This window comes from Bubalus bubalis, chromosome 12, assembly GCF_019923935.1.
Source record: "Bubalus bubalis isolate 160015118507 breed Murrah chromosome 12, NDDB_SH_1, whole genome shotgun sequence".
Lineage (NCBI taxonomy): Eukaryota > Metazoa > Chordata > Mammalia > Artiodactyla > Bovidae > Bubalus > Bubalus bubalis.
The window spans coordinates 70,442,255-70,461,642 of record NC_059168.1 but is presented as its reverse complement, the minus strand read 5'-3'; the positions used below and the strand labels follow the sequence as shown (position 1 = coordinate 70,461,642).

The 19,388-nt window shown below is 38.5% G+C and overlaps 1 protein-coding gene and 2 non-coding genes across 3 annotated transcripts in view; all 3 read left to right on the top strand.

The window, feature by feature from the left end:
* WDR43 (WD repeat domain 43) overlaps positions 1 to 14,453 on the top strand; it is a 38,609-nt gene extending 24,156 nt beyond the window's left edge. Inside the window, exons 9-18 of the mRNA XM_006061055.4 lie at positions 694 to 780; positions 1,666 to 1,797; positions 3,098 to 3,229; positions 5,624 to 5,710; positions 6,286 to 6,317; positions 8,593 to 8,656; positions 10,683 to 10,796; positions 11,309 to 11,378; positions 12,711 to 12,760; positions 12,857 to 14,453. Coding sequence (XP_006061117.3) covers positions 694 to 780; positions 1,666 to 1,797; positions 3,098 to 3,229; positions 5,624 to 5,710; positions 6,286 to 6,317; positions 8,593 to 8,656; positions 10,683 to 10,796; positions 11,309 to 11,378; positions 12,711 to 12,760; positions 12,857 to 13,048 — 960 coding nt within the window. The 3' untranslated portion in view covers positions 13,049 to 14,453. The remainder of the gene's footprint in view (positions 1 to 693; positions 781 to 1,665; positions 1,798 to 3,097; positions 3,230 to 5,623; positions 5,711 to 6,285; positions 6,318 to 8,592; positions 8,657 to 10,682; positions 10,797 to 11,308; positions 11,379 to 12,710; positions 12,761 to 12,856) is intronic.
* On the top strand, positions 1,249 to 1,326 carry LOC112578262. The gene has a single exon (XR_003102560.1). It is a non-coding gene; the product is annotated as a small nucleolar RNA SNORD53/SNORD92 (small nucleolar RNA).
* LOC112578263 lies at positions 1,994 to 2,069 on the top strand. The gene has a single exon (XR_003102561.1). It is a non-coding gene; the product is annotated as a small nucleolar RNA SNORD53/SNORD92 (small nucleolar RNA).
* Positions 14,454 to 19,388: the final 4,935 nt, after the last annotated feature.

Sequence of the window (19,388 nt, the reverse complement as noted above, 5' to 3'; positions counted from 1 at the left end):
TACATGGATATGATACGATAAAAAGGGGAGAGAAGTGTTAAGCTGTGAACATAAGTCTCTTACCATATGTGACTCCTTTAATAATCCCACTCTCCAGATGCAGCCTGACCTGTTTGCTTTGTGTCTTTCAGATATTGATTGATTATGTGGATATAGGAAATTACCTAAAACTTTAAAGCCTTATAGATACATAGGGGTTTTGCTGCATAAACCTCCAATTTATTACTGTATCAGGACATAGAAATTCACCTTCGAGCCAGTGTTTGTCTTTGACTAGCCTGTGGAAGGATAGCAGTAGGAAATTTTAGAGTAGGACAAGTCTTTTTTAGCAGATTACTCTTTACAAGGGCAATGAGCTGATAATATTTTCTTTAAAACCTGTTACATTTAAAATCTCAATGTTTTGAAGGTGCACATGTGAAAACTTAGAGCAGTTCACAACTAAGGAAAGTAGACATTATGTTTGCTATCTTCAGAGTTTATCCGTTTTCCTCAAATGCCCCCAGTCTGAACGATGATCAGTCTGAGTGACCAGGAGTTTTTTCTGGAAACCTTCTATACCTTTTTGTATTTTTATAAATATGCACAAGTAGGCATTTCTTTTTCACTTTATTCTTACTCCCAGTTACCCTGTTTAACAGTTTTTTTTCCCCCTCTTCCACCTTCTGTCCCCCTTGAAAATCCTGTCCCCAGGCTTTGAATCCCAAAGAACCTCATATGTGTTTAATAAGAGATATTTCAAACTGCTGGGCCCCAAAAGTAGAAACAGCTATAACAAAGGTGAGTGCATTGTATATTAGAAGTTAAGAAAAAAGATATTTGAATTGAATCGTTATGTAATACTATGTTTAGACTTTAAATATTATCTTTATTTGTGATCTTGTCTTAACTTTGTGGGATTAGGTTTTAGATATCAATATTGTAAAACTTTATTCATTTCTGTGTTCTTAATTTGTTGATGACTAGAAGTTGAAAACCTTGGATTTAATTCTTCCTCCTCTATCCCCCCATGCAGTATCACTGAATAAAGATCAGATTTGTTGATAAATTGTTTTTATCAGTTTCTGTACTTAAAAAGCAGCATAACTTTGTTGAAAGGATTGTTGTATTTCAGGGTGAAATAAAACTTGAATCCGTGATGGGGCTGGAATTAAATACCATATATAAGAGCATTATTGTGATGCTCTATTTTGAATATAATGTGGCATCTACATGTAGACTCATGTTTGGCAGTCTAATGACCAAGATATGCTATGATGACATCCATATGGTTTCGCTTCTGGCTGAGTTTCAGAGATGACACCTTTCTCTTGGCTGTCTGAGCATTGCTGGCAAAGATCAATTATTGAAGGTAGTAAAAGGGACAGCTTCACTATTAACGTTTTTAAGTCAGTGTGTCATTAGGTAATAGGTAGATTTTTGTTTTTCTTGATTCTTTCTCTTATCTGGTGTTGAAAGCTTTAAAACCATGAATGTTCAGATTGTACTTAAATGCCCATATTCAGTTAAAATGTATCTTTAATTCATATCCTATTGAGTTAGTTGTATTAAACTTTTTAGTAGAAAAACCTTTTAAAATCTGTTAGTTTTCTCACTGGGGATAAATCTTAGAAGGACTAAAGACATAATTTCCTTTGTCACATGCCTCCTATTCCTGTGTAACAGGTGAGGACACCAGTGATGAATTCTGAAGCAAAAGTTCTGGTGCCTGGGATACCTGGTCATCACGCAGCTATCAAGCCTGCTCCTCCACAGACCAAGGAAGTAGAGAGCAAGAGGAAATTGGGGGAAAAGGAGGTAATACAATCCTTCTGACCATTTTTTAGTTTGAAATTTAAGATGACTTGGGAGAATCTAACGAATGTATTGGATGGAGCCAAAGCTGAAGACTTCAGAAAATGGAGAGGACAAAATTCTGTTAACTAAAGAGGGTGCTCTTCTGGCCATATGTTAATTTTTAGCTGTATAAGGTAATTGTGGTTTGAACCAGGACTTGCTGTGATGATTTTCATTGGGTTTCGCATGTTGCTGAGTTCCAATGATGCCTTTTCTCTTGGCTGTCTGAGCATTCCTGGCTGGTTTAGTGCTAGTTAGTCTTTAAAAGTGATCATCGTTATAATCTTTTAAAGCACTTATAAGTTTCATTCTTTTGCAACTTTTAAAATCCTTTTATGGTTTACTCTTCTTGTCAATGAAAAGTCCTCTTTTTTTGTCTTCCATTCACTTGTCACTCTTATCTAAATAATCTAAAATTTTAACTGTTTTATCGTTAGAGAAAGAATGTTATGTTTCTTTACCTGATTTTAAATGTCTAGCTTTAATCATAAAAATTATTCCTCAATAACATGGTATCTGTATGTAAAAATAATGGCCAACTCTCTCTAGCTTGGCCTGGATACAACCTTTTAATTTCATCCTACCTTTTAAAAATTGTTTTTTGTAAAACATATCCCAGACAGGAGGCTTTACCAAAGCATATTTGTTTGTTTTGGTAATAATAGAACATCTGTATTTTGATTCATTTACCAAGGGGCTGGCAGAACATAGTTGTTAGATTTGCTTTCAGAGGGATTGGTTAAGAACAAGTGAGTTTCTGTAGCAAATAAAAAGGAAAATAGGAAGACATCTTATAAATTTGGGGGAGAATCTGTGCTCTTTCGATAATATTTGTTAGCAAGAGATTTGAGGTTGATGGCAAGAGAAAGTTATACTAGGGGGAAGCTTTTATAGAAAACTATAGAAGGGGGAAATTATAGGTTTTTTCGTAGGCTCTAGTAATCAGATGCCAGACCCTTCTCTTTTTTGAATGTTACAGAGGGATTTTTATGAATTAAATTCTCAAATTGTGATTTTTCAGGTTTTTTCTTCCCCCCTAAAATCTGTGACCGTGGACTGTAGATATTACACTTGTGTGCCACATTGGCTTTATGGTGATGAGATTCTATTGGAATGAGAAAGAGCATGTTTGTGTTTTTCAGTGTTGAGGTGTGAATCAGTTAGAGCTTTTTGTCTCCTGAGACATAAACACAGAGTAATTTGACCAAACTGGTTTAGGTCTTGTCTGATGCAACATTAACTGGTCATTTATGTTCTGTAGGTTAGCATTGAAGAACGCCTGGGAGCCCTGGATATAGCTTCAAAAAAAGAAAAGGACGACCTTCCACAGACAAATAGTTTTCCAGTTCTCCTCACACAGGGCTTAGAAAGTAATGATTTTGAAATTCTAAATGTAAGTATTATAGCAGTTTTTAAAGGAATAAGATGGTTAATTTTTCTTAGAAGGCAATTGACAGCACATTTACAGAGTGAATAGTCATGTACTGTCTTGAATTTAATGTTTTGTGAGTTTAGTCAAATGTCTATCTCTTGGTGGCACTATACAGACAGTCACCAACCTACAAAGGGATTGAATTGAGTTATTTTGAACCTGGAATGCATTTTCTCATAGAAATATTGTTGTGACTTGTTACTGGGTTCTTAGGCTTTAGTTCACAAAAGCCTTTATAAACGTTGTGTAGCTGAATTATAATACTCAGCATTCTAGATCACAATTTATATTTTTTTCTGTAGGAAAATGCGTTCCTGAGTTTTTACTCTGGATTCCAGAAACTTATTTCCCCCTGGCCGTGAGAGGGGGCGGTGAGGTGGAACCTTGGCAATGGATAGGAGGTTTGAGGGAAAAATTCAAGAGGGTTGGGGGTATATAAAAGGGAGGCATTTGCTATTTTTGTGTTTGTAAGTTGGTGACTGCTTGTATGTTGCTTAATTCGGTCCTCTTAAATTCCAGAATTTGAAAGTGGTCTGTAGAGAAAATTTAAGTGTAAAAAAAAATGGACTTAAGCACTACCTGATTAGATTAAAGCAGGTTTACATTTGCTAAGCGCATTTGTTATTAGTGACTCTTGGTGCCACTTAGTATAGATGTGACTTGAATAGGCAACCCATGAATAGTGTTTCTCTGCTTTATATTTTGATCTAAATGGGAATGTCTTATGTTTAAGGTGATTTTGTAAAATGAGGGGGGAAACCAGACATATGTGAAAACCTAAAATCACTTTCAAAACAGTTTGTGAGTGTATGTATCTCGGGAGGTCGATTTTAGTCTTAACATGGTGTAGAAACCTCGGTGAGGATTTGGAGAAAAATAAGCTACAGAAAACAATTGACAAGTGTTTTAAAAAATATAACTTATTTGCCATCATAGCTTACTTAATTGTGCTTTGAAAAATTCCTTAGTAGTACAAGTGAATCAGTTATCTTTTTTTTTTTTTTTAAAAGAAACATCTCGTAATAGTACAGTGGGCCACAGTGAACCCATCACTCAGTTTCAAAAATTATCAACACTAACCAACCTGTTCTTATCTGTTTGCCACGCCCCTCCCCAGATTATAGTGAATCAAATTTCAGACCTATTATTTATTTCAACCACAAATATACCCCTGTTCAACTCTGACAATAGCAGTTCCTTTTAAAAACATAACCACAATCTGTTATCACACCTAAAAAAAGGAAATGATGATTCCTTAAAATTATCAAATATCCAGTTAATATTTACCTCTGGCTGATTATCTTGTAAACTTTTATTTTTTCTCTTTCTTTAAAACTATATTCCAACAAAATCCACACTTAGGGAAATATTGGTCCCTTGGATTTAATAAAAAATAAAAGCTGCTTTCTTGAAATGGCACTGTTAAGATAATGAAAAGGCAAGCCATAGGTTGGAAAAAAAAGCGACTTATATATCAGACAAAGAACTTATATCCAGAATTTATAGAACTCTTTTAACTCATTTGTGAGACTCAAATAAAAACCAATTGGTAAAGGTGTGAACAGATATTTCACAGATACTCCAATGGCCAGTGAGTGCATATAAAGGTATTAAACATCATTAATCATCATAAATGCAAATTAAAGCCACAATGAAATGACAGCTACCTGTCCGTTCTAGATTTATTAAAAGTTAAAAAGCAGTACCATCCGTTGGGGAGTATGCAGAGTAACTGAAACTCTCATGTCTTGCTGGTGGGAGGTAAAATAGTACACCTACTTTGGAAAATAGTTTGGCAGTTTCTTAAGGACGCATCTACCACAAGAATGTGCCATTCTGTCCTGAGGTATTTACCACAAGAACCAGTGTTCATACAAAGACTTGTACAGGAATACCAGCCCCAAGCTGGAAAGAACTCTCCACATGTGAAGGGATAAACAAACTATTATCTAGCAGTGCAAGGAATGTGTATTGCTTCATCAACAACATGGATGAATCTCAAACTTACGCTATGAGAAAGAAGCCAGGCAAAAAAGTACATATAGCTTGCTCTCATTTATATAAAAATTCTAGAAAATGCAAACCAAATATTTAGTTCAGTAGTTGCCTGAGGGAGGTGGGTTGAAGGGAAAGCTAGAAGGTAAAGAGTCCAAGGAGTAAATGTCCTGGTAACTTGCCGACTATACTTGTCTGATAGCCATAGGAAATAGTGCATTCTTCATTTAATCCCAACCTTTATTTGCTAAAGTTCAGTTCTTCATTGTGTGGTTTTTAAGATCATTTTTACTGACAGTATTTCCTGTAGTGTCCTTAGTTTCTGAGTATGCTTATTTATATTTTTTTTCCCCCTCACAGAAAGTACTTCAAACTAGGAATTTAAACTTAATAAAGAGAACTGTATTAAGGATGCCCCTGCATGCTGTTATTCCGTTGTTGCAAGAGGTAACTGAGTACACTTTTCATTCTAAGGTCCTAATGCTGTGACTCGAAGATGAAAATCCAGACATGGATTTGCAGTATGTAAGCGAGCAGGGTGCTTAAGAGTGGGTGATAGATGACCACTAGATCTCCTCAGCCAAAAGTTTCCTAACGTAGATTTTTTTAGATATATTTAAAAAATTGAGATATAATTTACATACCTTGAAAGTGTACAGTGTTGTATATTATAGGCTGTACAACTGCCGCACCAGAAAGCAAGCCTGCACCCATCAGTCACGTCCCGTTTGTCCTTACTCCCCAGTTTCTGGCAACCACTAATCTATTTTCTGTCCTTGTGTCTATTTTGGACATTCATTCATAAATCCTAGCCTAGATTTTTATCAGATAATTACTGTTATTTTAGGAGTGTATTCCTAGATGTTAAAATGTCAAACATTTAGGAGTTAGGAAACAAGAATAATGACTTCTTAATATGGCTGTTCTTTTCCTTTGGTTCTCTGGATATGTTTTCGTGTGAATTGATGGGGGATTGGCTGGCTCTGAAGTACTGTGACTAATACTGTTTTTCTTTTCCTCAGCTTACAAAGAGATTACAAGGACATCCTAATAGGTAAGACGTTTGGGCAACCTAAATTGCTTTGATATTATAAATATTTTAAATGTGATTGTTTAATAACAGCAATGTCTTACAGCATGTTACTACATAGTAGGTAGCCCGAAATTCTAATAAAACTCTTTTGAAATATTGATCTCTGCACTTACTTTAAATTGAATGATTCTTATTTTCAAGATTGTATTAGAGTTTTTTTTCCTTTCTTTTAGAAAACAACTCAGGCCATTTAGTGGATTAATTTTTAATGATTTAGGCCTAATCATGATGTGTAAAACTGGCCATTTGTAGAACTTGCTCAGTCTCTGGTAGTTGCTAAAAGACACTATAAGGAAACAATTTTATATAACTAAATCTTATGAGTCATCTTTTGTTAATTTGATGATTAAACATTTAGATAGGATGTTGATGGGCCTCTTCAGGTGGTGCCAGTGGTAAAGAACCTGCCCGCCAGTGCAGGTAGATGTAAGAGATACACGTTTGATCCCTGGGTCAGGAAGATCCCCTGGAAGAGGGCATGGCAACCCACTCCAGTATTCTTGCCTGGAGAATCTCATGGACAGAGGAGCCTGGCGGGCTACAGTCCATAGGGTCGCAAAGAGTCAGACACGACTGAAACAGCTTAGCACACACGCAGGGGATGTTGATTTCTCAAAGATATTAAGCTTGTACTATGGAATCAAGATTGCCGGGAGAAATATCAATAACCTCAGATATGCAGATGACACCATCCTTATGGCAGAAAGTGAAGAGGAACTAAAAAGCCTCTTGATGAAAGTGAAAGTGGACAGTGAAAAAGTTGGCTTAAAGCTCAACATTCAGAAAACAAAGATCATGGCATCCGGTCCCACCACTTCATGGGACATAGGTGGGGAAACAGTGTCAGACTTCATTTTTCTGGGCTCCAAAATCACTACAGATGGTGACTGCAGCCATGAAATTAAAAGACGCTTACTCCTTGGAAGGAAAGTTATGACCAACCTAGATAGCATATTCAAAAACAGAGACATTACTTTGCCAACAAAGGTCTGTCTGGTCAAGGCTATGGTTTTTCCTGTGGTCATGTATGGATGTGAGAGTTGGACTGTGAAGAAGGCTGAGTGCCGAAGAATTGATGCTTTTGAACTGTGGTGTTGGAGAAGACTCTTGAGAGGCCCTTGGACTGCAAGGAGATCCAACCAGTCCATTCTGAAGGAGATCAGCCGTGGGATTTCTTTGGAAGGACTGATGCTAAAGCTGAAACTCCAGTACTTTGGCCACCTCATGAGAAGAGTTGACTCATTGGAAAAGACTCTGATGCTGGGACGGATTGGGGGCAGGAGGAGAAGGGGACGACAGAGAATGAGATGGCTGGATGGCATCACTGACTCGATGGACATGAGTCTGAGTGAACTCCAGGAGTTGGTGATGGACAGGGAGGCCTGGTGTGCTGCAATTCATGGGGTCACAAAGAGTCGGACACAACTGAGCGACTGATCTGATCTGATGGCATCATCAGTTGTCTATAATATATTTTTTCTTTTCTAAGTTGTTTTTCCTGATAGACTCCATTAGACTTTGGAGCTCACAGAGGAAAGTTGAAGAGTTCATTAATTAGGGCCTGACTTACATTTTTGGCCTATGTTTGTCTTCATGCTGGTTTGGAAATCTTTTGCTGTTTGTACCTTATGATGAATAGATGGGCTCAGATACATGAGCATAAAATGCAGTGTCAACTGAGCCCAGTTTACTGCCTTGGTATCAGCTAATTATGAAGTAAAACATTAGTTTTATATCCGGAATTGAATTATTTTTAGAGGAAGGGGTTTTTGTCCTGTTACCTAGTCCATCTTACTCCCCTCTCCCTTCCCCAAGAGATTCCTATATTACACAGACCTCAAATAGACCCAGTGAAAGGATGAAAGGACTGTCATATTCAATAGTGGTTGACAGTGGTACCCTACTCCAGTACTCTTGCCTGGAAAATCCCATGGACGGAGGAGCCTGGTAGGCTGCAGTCCATGGGGTCGCTAAGAGTCGGACATGACTGAGCGACTTCACTTTCACTTTTCCCTTTCATGCATTGGAGAAGGAAATGGCAACCCACTCCAGTGTTCTTGCCTGGAGAATCCCAGGGACGGGGAAGCCTGGTGGGCTGTCATCTCTGGGGTCGCACAGCGTTGGACACGACTGAAGCAACTTAGCAGAGTCATTTTCTAGCTCTTTATAACTCTGTTGTATTTACTTTTGGATTTGTGAATGTTAGTTGATTTGTTGTTTGTTTGTTTGTTTTCAGTGCTATTTTAATGGTTCAGTGGCTAAAATGTGTGTTAACGGTCCATGCATCCTACTTATCCACAGTAAGTCTGTTCATTTGGAGTTGAATAGTTTGAATTTGATAAGGATTATAAAGTGATGGCTTAACAAAAACCATCTACCCTTTAACTGTCAGCCGCTTCTTTTAAAGATTTTGTGTTTTCCCAGGTGCAATGTCATATTATCATTGTTACCTTTTATAAACCGGTCTTTTGTTGACCCAGATTTTAGAAGTAATATATATTCTGTAGAGAAGCTTAAAAAATGCAGAAAGGAGAAAAGTTACATAGGAGCCTTCAGATGTTTTTCTATATACACAACCTGTTTAGCAAAATTATCTTTACATTGTATGTATCTCTCCACCTCCTGCTAAAAAGCTTAGTAACTTTTAAAAGTTTCTATCCCCCGTGTTAACATTTCTGTTGTACATTGCCTCAGGAGGCTAAATGGGTAGTTTGTGATAAAAATTATATAAATATTTAGTACCTGACGTTTCACTGGGGCTACTCTCAGCTCCTTATTACCTATACAGATGTAAGGGAGGGAGTGTAAAATCTTAAAGCAGCACCAGAAAAAAAAAATAGTTGTATATCTCATAATAGAAGTTGTGTTATTACCACATCATTAATTCAGAAATGAATAAACTAGAAATAAAATCATGCAGTTGGCCTTTTCCTCCTTTTATTTGATTATCTAGCATCTTTCAGTAGGTTTTCTTGAAAGATTTTAATGGAGAGTTGAAAATTCTTAATTGCTGTTTAAACTATAGCTCTTCTTTTCTTAACACAGTTTCACTCTATTCTTGCCTGATCACTGTCCCTTGTTCTCAGGCTCCTTTTCCTTCAGGAGTTTGAGATAGGAAAGGCTACTGGATAACCTGTTTTGAGTTTGGCAGTTCGTTCTCTGTATGTCTGTGGTGATCTCTGTCAGTGAGTAAAAATGGGGGAAGAGACAGGAAACAAAATGCATATTGGTTTTCCTAGCTTACGGAAGCCTTGGGAGATGGGGGTGGTGGTTGAGCGGTGATGGGGATGGAGAGATCACCACAAGCATAGTACAGCCTTTACTTTGTGACCTTGTTGAATTGCTTAGAGGTGAAAAGAGCCTTAGGAGGACTTGAAGTGAATGCCTTCTGGATTCAACCCTTAAGTTACAACTACTGGAATGGTAGATGTATAACGTAGGTCAGGGCAGAATAGACTGTGGAAGTACAGTATGGGGTAGACTCTGCAGCCCAAAACAGTCCTCTTTCCTCAGAGAACAGTGCTTTTCTTCCACCTTGCCTTAATTTCTTCCTTATCAGGTATCTTTAAGCACTTTCTGTTAAGTCAAAGATTGCTAGGCATGGGGGCTTTAGTAATGTACACACACTCATTTTCACTGTTTAACATTTGAATGAAATACTCTTATTTACTTTAGTGCCAGATAGGAGGGCAAGTAAAGGCTAGTTAAAGGGCAAAGAGTAGGGTCCCTATTTCTACAGTTCTGGAGGGATGAATAAAATAATTTCCTGCTTTAATTTCTGCAGCATAAGTCAGAGGATTCATTAACAGGAAGTATGTTTGAAATACTCTAAGGTCAGCTTTGTAGTCTGTCACTCTGTCCTGTGGGTCTCTGGAAGCTCTGAAGAGCTTGCTCTAGCTACTGGGACCTAATGATAGAGGTTGATCCTGTGATATCAGAGAGGAAGTTTCAGAGTGAAGTCCTTTTTAAGAAATACGTGGTTGAGGGTACTTTTTATTTAGTGTCTCCTTTATATTAATGTTCTCAAAAATAATATGATCAGCACAAAGAGGCCCCAGCCTGCAGTTTGTCTTGCCTTGCAGTTTCTCCTGACCTTGTATCATTCTTTTTAAAAAATGTATTATTTGTTTTTGCTGTTAGTACAGTTAGGCTTCTGAAAGTTTGAGATTTTACTAGGCTATGTGACAGGCTGCCACTGCTGCTAGATGTGCAAACATTTGCTTGGGGCTGAATCTGCAGGCATATGTGAGCATGATTTATATATTTGTTATCTATGTTTTGTTATGATAGTGTCAAAGTATCTTTTTTATTGTCGTCTTTCTGTAGTTGCCTGACTTGGTACCCCAGCTGGGGACACTGTACCAGTTAATGGAAAGCAGAGTAAAAACTTTTCAGAAGCTCTCCCACCTTCATGGAAAGCTCATCCTTCTAATCACACAAGTGAGTAGATCAGATTGTTTTGTGCCAAACATTTGAATGTGAGAGTAATGGAGAGAGGAATAAGGATTGTTTGCCTGGCTGTTGAAAGTGCCCTATTTCAGTTAAAACAAAAACTGGTAGCTGAAGACCTAATTTTTAACTAGGCAGTGTTATGTACTTGACAGTAAGTAAGCTTTGTTGTACCTGTGTCAACTTTAACTCGTCACCATCAATGTTTCAATTATTAATATAGTTCGAGTGGTTGTGGTGCTGTGAACAAGAGTCGCAGGGTATTGCTACAGCTTTTGGTCACAGAAGGAAATCTTACCTGAGAAGCATTTTCAGAGTAATTACACAGAGTAATTCTTTCTTGGATTTGATGCACTTGCCTTTTGCCTGGTATTTGAACTGCATCATGTTAAGGTCATCCATTACGTGGATGAGGGTGAGGGTGAGTTTACTGTTGGGAAGGTTGTGTGATACTTGAGATAAATTTACATTCCACTTCACAATAGCACTTGATTGTCTTTCAGGTTACAGCGTCAGAGAAAACAAAGGAAACGACTTGTCCTGCTCAGAAGGCAAAGTTGGTGTATGAAGAAGGTAAAGACTTAGGGTATATGCTAAACAATTCATTTTCACATTGGCTCAACTCTGTGACTTGTAAGTAAGATCGTGCTTTGGCACACCTTCCCTGATAAAACGGACAAGCCCTTGGCGAAACCAGCAGAAATGTGATCAAATGAAAGAGAGGGCACAAATAGAGTAACAAAAAAGAGCATCAGGTATGGAAGAGATTTAAATAGAAGAACACCATGAACAGCCATGCAGATACAGAAAACCTGGATGGTATAGGTAATTTCTTGGGAAGCTTCAGTGACCAAAATTGACTTAGAGAAACCTTGAAGTAATAGTTTTGAATTTACTTAATCAAAATCTTTCCTCACAAGGTACCAGACACAGGTTTTATAAATGACTTTTATCAGTCTTTTAAGGAACAAGTCATTTTTTGTCATATATGAACAATTCAGGCATTTTATGAATCAGAACCAGAAAAATGTATTCAAAATAGCATTTTAGGCCATCCTCAAATATCCTAAGTAGCAGATTAATTATAGAAGTAAAATCATGTTTCATTGCCAAGTAGAATGTATTTAAAGATTATAACATGATTTAGCATCAAGAAACCTTATCACTGTAGTTATTACCACATTAACAGATTACCACGAGCACTATATATTAAGCAACCTAGGATTTTAAGTAAGGGAGTTTCCTTAATAAATCTACATCAGACGTAAGGTTTAGAAGCATTCTCATAAAGTCATTAACAAGACAATAGTGTACCTTTTATTACTTCTGGATATCCTGCCTTGTACTTTATGAAAGAAATGAATTCTGGAACATTGGACCTTGCAGTTGTTTTTCTTCTCCACATAGAAAATACAGCAGAATCTGCAGTTGCATTGTTATTAAGATATGCAAATAGGCAAGCTTACTGGATACCAAGATCTAGCAAAAAAGGAATTGGTAGCATTATTATGTCCCAGTAATTGTATGTCCATAATGTCCCATTCAGAAAATGTATTAGGAAAAAAGATCCCTTTCACAGCAGCATCCAAAACTATCTGGAAATACCTCTAAAAAATGAAGCAAAACCTTTATAGAGAAAGCTATAAAACATAACTGAAGAACATAAAAACGTACCTGAATTAATTACACTTTTTGTGATCCCACTTTTCCTCCCCTCTTTTGTTGAGATATAATTGGCATAACATTGTGCTCCTTTTAGAAGTACAACATAATCCTTCTTAGATGGAGGACAGCTAACTACATTTCTAAAAGTAAATTCAGGAGTCTGATTCCGTTTATTAGCTTTCAGTGCTATGCCCTTTGCTTTGATCACAACATTAAAACTAGGTTTCCCTCTTCTTACAGAATCTTCTGAAGAGGAATCTGATGATGAAATAGCAGATAAGGATTCTGATGTGAGTAATTTGTTTCCTGGTATATGCCTTATATCCTTGTACTCTGTAAGAATGAGGCCTTCAATCATGCTTTCTTTTGCTTACTATTTCCACCAGGATAATTGGGATGAAGATGAGGATGAGAAAGCAAGTGAAAAAGATGAGGATGTTGATGAAGAGAATGAAGAGGAAGAAGGGGATGATGAAGACAAAGATGAAGAAAATGGTGAGGACAGAGATGTGGCAAGTGAAAAGGAATTAAATGGAGATTCTGATTTAGATCCTGAGAATGAAAGTGAAGAAGAATGAACAGAAAAGAACAGGCCAAACGAACTGTGTAAACTGGCTCACCTTACCCACTGCTGCCGAGTTCTCCTGGGGAGGGTTGTCTCTGACAGATGCCAAGGACCGCTGCACATTTCCAAATTCCTAATGGTGGTTCCTATGCCACTTTGCTGTCCTGAGCACCCTAGACCTAACTGTGTAAATAAGAGAGTTTCATTCAAATGTTAATAAACTTTACACAGTAAATAGACAAATTTTCTGCAATGTACTGACATGAGTGTCCAATATATGGTATATTTTTATAATATAATATCCTAGTATGATTGGTTATGCCAAGAATTGACATAAATGAAAAGACATTTCCCATGTAAGGGTTCAAGAACTGGACTTTAATGAAGGAGTCAGCTCCTGTCTCAGGTTGGTATCTTTCATCACATCCTGATACGAAGCAGCACTAGTGAAACAATTTTAATTTGGTACATTTTCATAAAACATGAAGGGATAAACTAAAAACTGGAGTAAAAATGATTGTGATTTAAAAAAATAATAAAATCACCAGTTTTCCTAGCTTCTCAACTGTGGTAATCTGATTTGAATCAGATTGAATATTTGGAGTGCTTCCCCAAAACAACCACTTATTTTTCAAGCTGTCATGTGAAATATTTTTTTAAAATACACAGAAATCATGATGATTAAAAAGTAAAGAATTAGCCATATTAAGGATTTTTCTTGACTGCAGTTTGCCTGTAAAGAATCATCAGTGTACGGATTTAGACGTGCTTCATTACCTGCAACTTTTTAAAAGATTCAGTTACAGCTGCTTTTGAAGAGGTTTTCATTTTTATTTAAACTACTAATGGATCAAAGAACAATTGTTTATTTTTTTCTCTTTGGTTTTAGATATTAATGATAACCTTGTTGGAATTTTTTTCCAAAGAAAATATTTTTATAATTCCGTAATTTAATGTGTTCCTTTTCATCACCCACTCTTGGCAGTGTTAGGCTATGTTTACCTTAAAATAAATCGGACTCAAGATTTTTTATGTATGTATAAAGAAGTATTTTGTGTGCTACAAAAGCCTTTTCAAATTATCAGTAATTTTTTTTTTTTTTTAAAGAATGAGCCAGTATTTGCTCAGTGCTCTGTAGGGAACATGCAGATGGAAGCTCAATTCTAAGAAAGGGCTGGGGAGATGGGTTTATTTTTCCCACCTGTGAATATGTAAAACATAACACCATTATCTCTGAGGGACTTCTCACTTCCGTGGCAGATTTCCATGCTCAACTAGTAAGCTGGAGCCATACAAGCATCTTGGGAAAGTTAGAGTCAGCTACTGGTGTAATGTATAGTTATATTTGTCTATAAATGGAGCTGTTTATGGCAATTTAATACCATTCTCTTTGTAAAGTGAATAAATATTCATCTTTACCCAGTGCTTGTCTTGTGGTGTATGTAGGGGGACACAGCCACAGGTTTGGGCTTGTGGTGTGAAGGTTTTTTAAAAAAGGATCTTGTTCCACTAGCATTAATAGGCACATGCTTTCAAGGCTTTTTGGATAATCTAGAATTTGTATCCAAGTGAAGAAACCAAGAACTTTCAGAAGCCAGTGGTGGTTCCTTGACCCAGTCTCACCTGGCTGGGCCGGGCTCCTGCAGAGGCTGCTGTGATGGTCAGAGGTGCTTGTGGTCATGCGTCAGGCCCTGCTCAGTGGTCTGAGTCAGATTTCCTCTCTGCCAGACTACCTGGAGAACTGTGGTGGATGCTCACTATTGCTTGTTTTAGACAAATCCAGAGTTAAGTCCCAAACTTACTAAGACTGTTTCCTAGTTTGAGAGTATTCCGCTCCTAATCCAGTCAAGAGTTTTGAGGATGTGGTGGTGTCTTTTTTTTTTTTTCCGAGATTAATATTTCTTGGCTTTTTTATTTTGAAAAATTAACGCTCTGCCCTTGATCAAATCAAGGATCACATACTGTATTTGGTTGTCATTGCTTTGTTAGTCCAGAATATCCCCCCTTGTGTGTTTGATGATTTTGATATTTAAGTAAGTCCACATAATTTAAGCTGTGTTATAGAATGTCCTACATGCCCTTATAGAAGGTCCTTATGATTAGATTCTTGTTTAAATGTTTTTGGTGAGAAAACTAAATAGGTGAGAATATTTGAGAATAATTTGTAAAAATTAATTCTGGGTATGGATGAGTGTATTCGATGAAAGTAGATGTGAGGCTCTAGGTTTGGGACTTTTGAAGCCCTTATGAGGGTCGGAAATGGGATCTATGTAGTGAGATCATTTTGGGTACATTGATATATATGTATATATTTTATATATATTTACACACATGAAGAAGTGAAGTCGCTTATTCGTGTCCGACTCTTTGCGACCCCATTGACAGTAGTAACCTACCAGGCTCCTCCGTCCATGGGATTTTCCAGGCAAGAGTACTGGAGTGGGCTGCCATTTCCTTCTCCAGGGGATTTTCCCAACCCAGAGATCGAACCTGGGTCTCTTGCATTGTAGACAGACGCTTTACTGTTGGAGCCACCAGGGAAGCCTGGCTGTTATAATTCTTGTGGAAGTGAATTCTCAGCATGTACATTTAATCACAACATACTGATCGCCTACTCTGTCAGGGATTATTTAGTTGCTTGTTTATTGTCATTCAGTTACATGATACAGAGCTGACATTCTATCAGAAAAGTACAGGGACTTCCCTGGTGGTCCAGTGGTTAAGAATCCACCTGCCGATGCAGGGAACACGGGTTCAGTCACTGCTCCTGAAAGATTCCACGTGTCAAGGGGCAACTAGACCCATGGGCCACAACTTCTGCAGCCTACATGCTCTAGAACCGTGCGCTCTGCCGCGGGAGAAGCCACAACGAGAAGCCCATGCACTGCAACTAGAGAGTAGCCCTTGCTTGCTGCAGCTAGAGAAAGCCCACGAGCAGCAACAAAGCGCAGCCAAAAGTAAAATATTTTAAAAAGCAGTAGACAATATACGATGTGTAAGGTATACAGCGGAAGTAATTCTATTCAGTATGTTAGAAGATACTGTGACTGGGGAAAAGTGAAAGTGAAGTTGCTCAGTCGTGTCTGACTCTGTGACCCCATGGATTGTGGAACCCCATGGAGCCACAAGACTCCTCATTCCATGAAATTTTCCAGGTAAGGACCCAGGGGTTGAACCTGGATCTCCTGCATTGCAGGAAGACGCTTTACTGTCTGAGGCACCAGGGAAAGGGGTAAGGACATGAGTTGGTATGGGGGAATACAGTTGCATAATTAAAACACATGATCAGTGTAGGGCATATTGCGAAGATGAGATTTGAACATAGACTAGGAGGAGGTGAGGAAGTTAGCTAAGTGGGTATCAGTGGAAGGGTGTTCAAGGCAGAGGAAATGGCAAGAGCAGAGGCCAGCACATGTCCTGATGTGTTGAAACCATGAGAGGAGACCAGTGTGACTGGAAAAGAACGAGAAAGGGAGAATGTGTAAGTGAGAGGTGATGGGGACTTAGGCTAGGGTTGGTGATGATTGGTTGTTTCGGGGATTAGTTTAGAACTAACAGGATTTTGGTGAGGTGTGAGGAAAAGAAAGGAATCAGGTATGACTTGTTATGAGGAGACCAGGATGAAGCTGTGGGTGGAGTTGATTTGGGAAGGAAGATCAGTAATTGGATTTGGGACATGTTAAGTTACAGATACCTGTTGGGAATGTAAATCCATTCCCAGCTGATTTGGTAGTGGGGAGGGGAGGAGGGGATGAGTGGGTGGAGGGAGAGATTTCATAAGTGTCAGTAAAGCCACAGGACCAGGTGAGCTTCTCCAGGGAGTGAATGCAAAGGAAGAGACCCGAGCATCAGAGTTAGGAGAAACCCCAAGGGACACAAAGAATGAAGGTGAGGTAGGCGAAATTGAGGTTGGCTTGCTCTTCCATTTTCTTTGAATTCATGACATCCCCCAGCTATAGTTTCTTTGAGCAGTAATTGATATTCTTGGTGGGTCCTGCCAGGGTTTTGGGATGTCCTTCCTATGGCTGCTTGTTGATCCTTTGTTTGAAAGCAACTCAGGCGTAAAATACGTTTTCCTCTTAATCTAGTACAGTGTTGTTCAGTGGCCCCTCAGCACCGGCCCTGGTGTCCAGGTTGTACACTGGATCACAAGACAGGCAGAAAGAAAGACCACAGCACTATAAACGGACTAGCAGGCATCATTCAAAAGGGAACAGTGTGGAGGAAAGCATAGGCTGGGTGGTGCCCTCTCTTCTGTACAGGGCAGCTGACTTGGTGTGAGAAAGTGAAATTGTACTTGTCAGCAGTACAATGAATATTCATGTGTATGTGTGGGTCATTTTTAAATATGAAAATAGTTCTGAGAAGAACAGGGTGATTATAAATCGCACTTTATGAGGTGAGGAGTGTCAAACAAAAAATCCCAAAATTGAAAGTCATCACTTAGAAAATTGCCTGGCATGTTCTTTCTAGGTAATAATGGCTCAAAGGGCAAGGAGATACTGTACTTATTGGATGCTGAAGTTTAAAAGGGATTTCCTAATGGAAATAAAGTGAAGGAAAACATCTTGTTACAGTCTTGCCTTTGGCCTTGTATATTTTGTTCTAGTTTAAAAGAGGGGAAGGGTCGTGGTTGCCTGGCAGTGCAGTCTCTGAGGTCAGGGACAACTGTTGGGCAGCCGCCTCAGTGGGCCCTGTGTGGATGTGATGGTCCGAAACCAGGCCACAGCCTCACGGGTTCAGAAACTTCATTTTGTCCTCCATGGAGCTGTTATAATTTCATACAGTCAGAACATTGGCCAGGTTTCCAAGAGAAATTGATATTTAAATGGTGTATTTATTAATAGAAAAACACTACATCTCTCAAGTGGAGCAGTGCTCATATTGGGTGGTGACCTGCACAGAAAAGTCACGCAGTAAAAACCAGTTTTGTAATTGGAAGACTGTCTTTGCACCAGAGCGTAGAATTGGAATGGAAAAATGAACTGGATGGTCTTAATAGCTGAGGGTAGTGGACCGTGTATCGTCTGTACTGAAAGGGTCAGAATTCTTCCCTGTGTGTTGCTCTGGTCCTTCCTGTAATAAACAGGACTGTTACTGTGGGTGGAAGGTTGGTGTTTGGGTCTCCTCAGGCACCTACTGAGGGCTGCCTGTTAGGGTGCATTCTAGCGGTTCAGGGACCATGAGTACCACAAAACCTGGTCACAACTAAGAAACAAGCTCACTATTTTTAGTTCAGTCACTCGGTTGTGTCTGACTCTTTGTCACTTCGTGGACTGCGGCACGCCAGGCTTCCCTGTCCATCACCAACTCCCAGAGCTTTCTCAAACTCACGTTCATTGAGTCGGTGATGCCATCCAACCATCTCATCCTCTGTCGTCCCCTTCTCCTCCTGCCTTCAGTCTTGCCCAGCATCAGTCTTTTCCACTGAGTCAGTTCTTCCCAACCTGTCAAAGTCTGTGCTCCCCCTCACTTTTATTCTTTTGTTATGGTAAAATATACGTACCATTTTAACCATTTTTAAGTGTGTAGTTCTGTATCATTAAGTACATTTACATGCTGGTTCAACTGGCAAAATCTCTTAATTGGTGATTTTTGTGGAAGGATCAAATCCGGGAAATGAAAGAGCAAACTAATACAATCCATCAGTCTGTTGTGGAGACACTGGATGTGGGACCAGAAGCTCCGATGATGAGTCTACACTGCAGCATGGTGACGATAAACCTCTTTTTTTTGGCCTGTGACAGGAGAGTAAGGGCAATGTGGTTTGTTGCAAGGATGCTGTGAGCACATACATGGGAGCACAGCGCCTGGCAGAGGGCTGAGTTTTGGAACAATTAATTGTTGCGCATTTTCCCTTATGGAAGAGGAGGAGGGGCACATGTTCCAAGGGAAACCCCTTTCTATCTCTGGCATTTAAAAAAAATTCAGACAAAGCAAGAACAATTCCTCTTTTCCACAGGTAAGAAAGTGAACTTAAATCTTTTTGATGTATTTTTAAAACACATAAATGCATTTCATACATTAAAATTTTTAAAATACATTGTAAAATACAAATGCGGGTCCAGTGGTTAAGACTCCATGCTTCCCAGTGCAGGGGGCACAGGTGTGATCCCTGGTCGGGAAACTAAAATCCTGTGTGGCATACAGTGGCTTAAATAAGTAAAATGCTAGGAATATTCATTTTAAAAAAGAGGAAAATAGTTAAAGGATATAGATACAATATAACATTACAAATGGTTATCTCTCTTAACGTTTTATTTTCCTTCTTTATGCTTTTTGATATGTTCCAAAGTTTACTCAATGAATGTCATTACTTGTAAAACAACGGATTTTAAAAATACATTAAATGT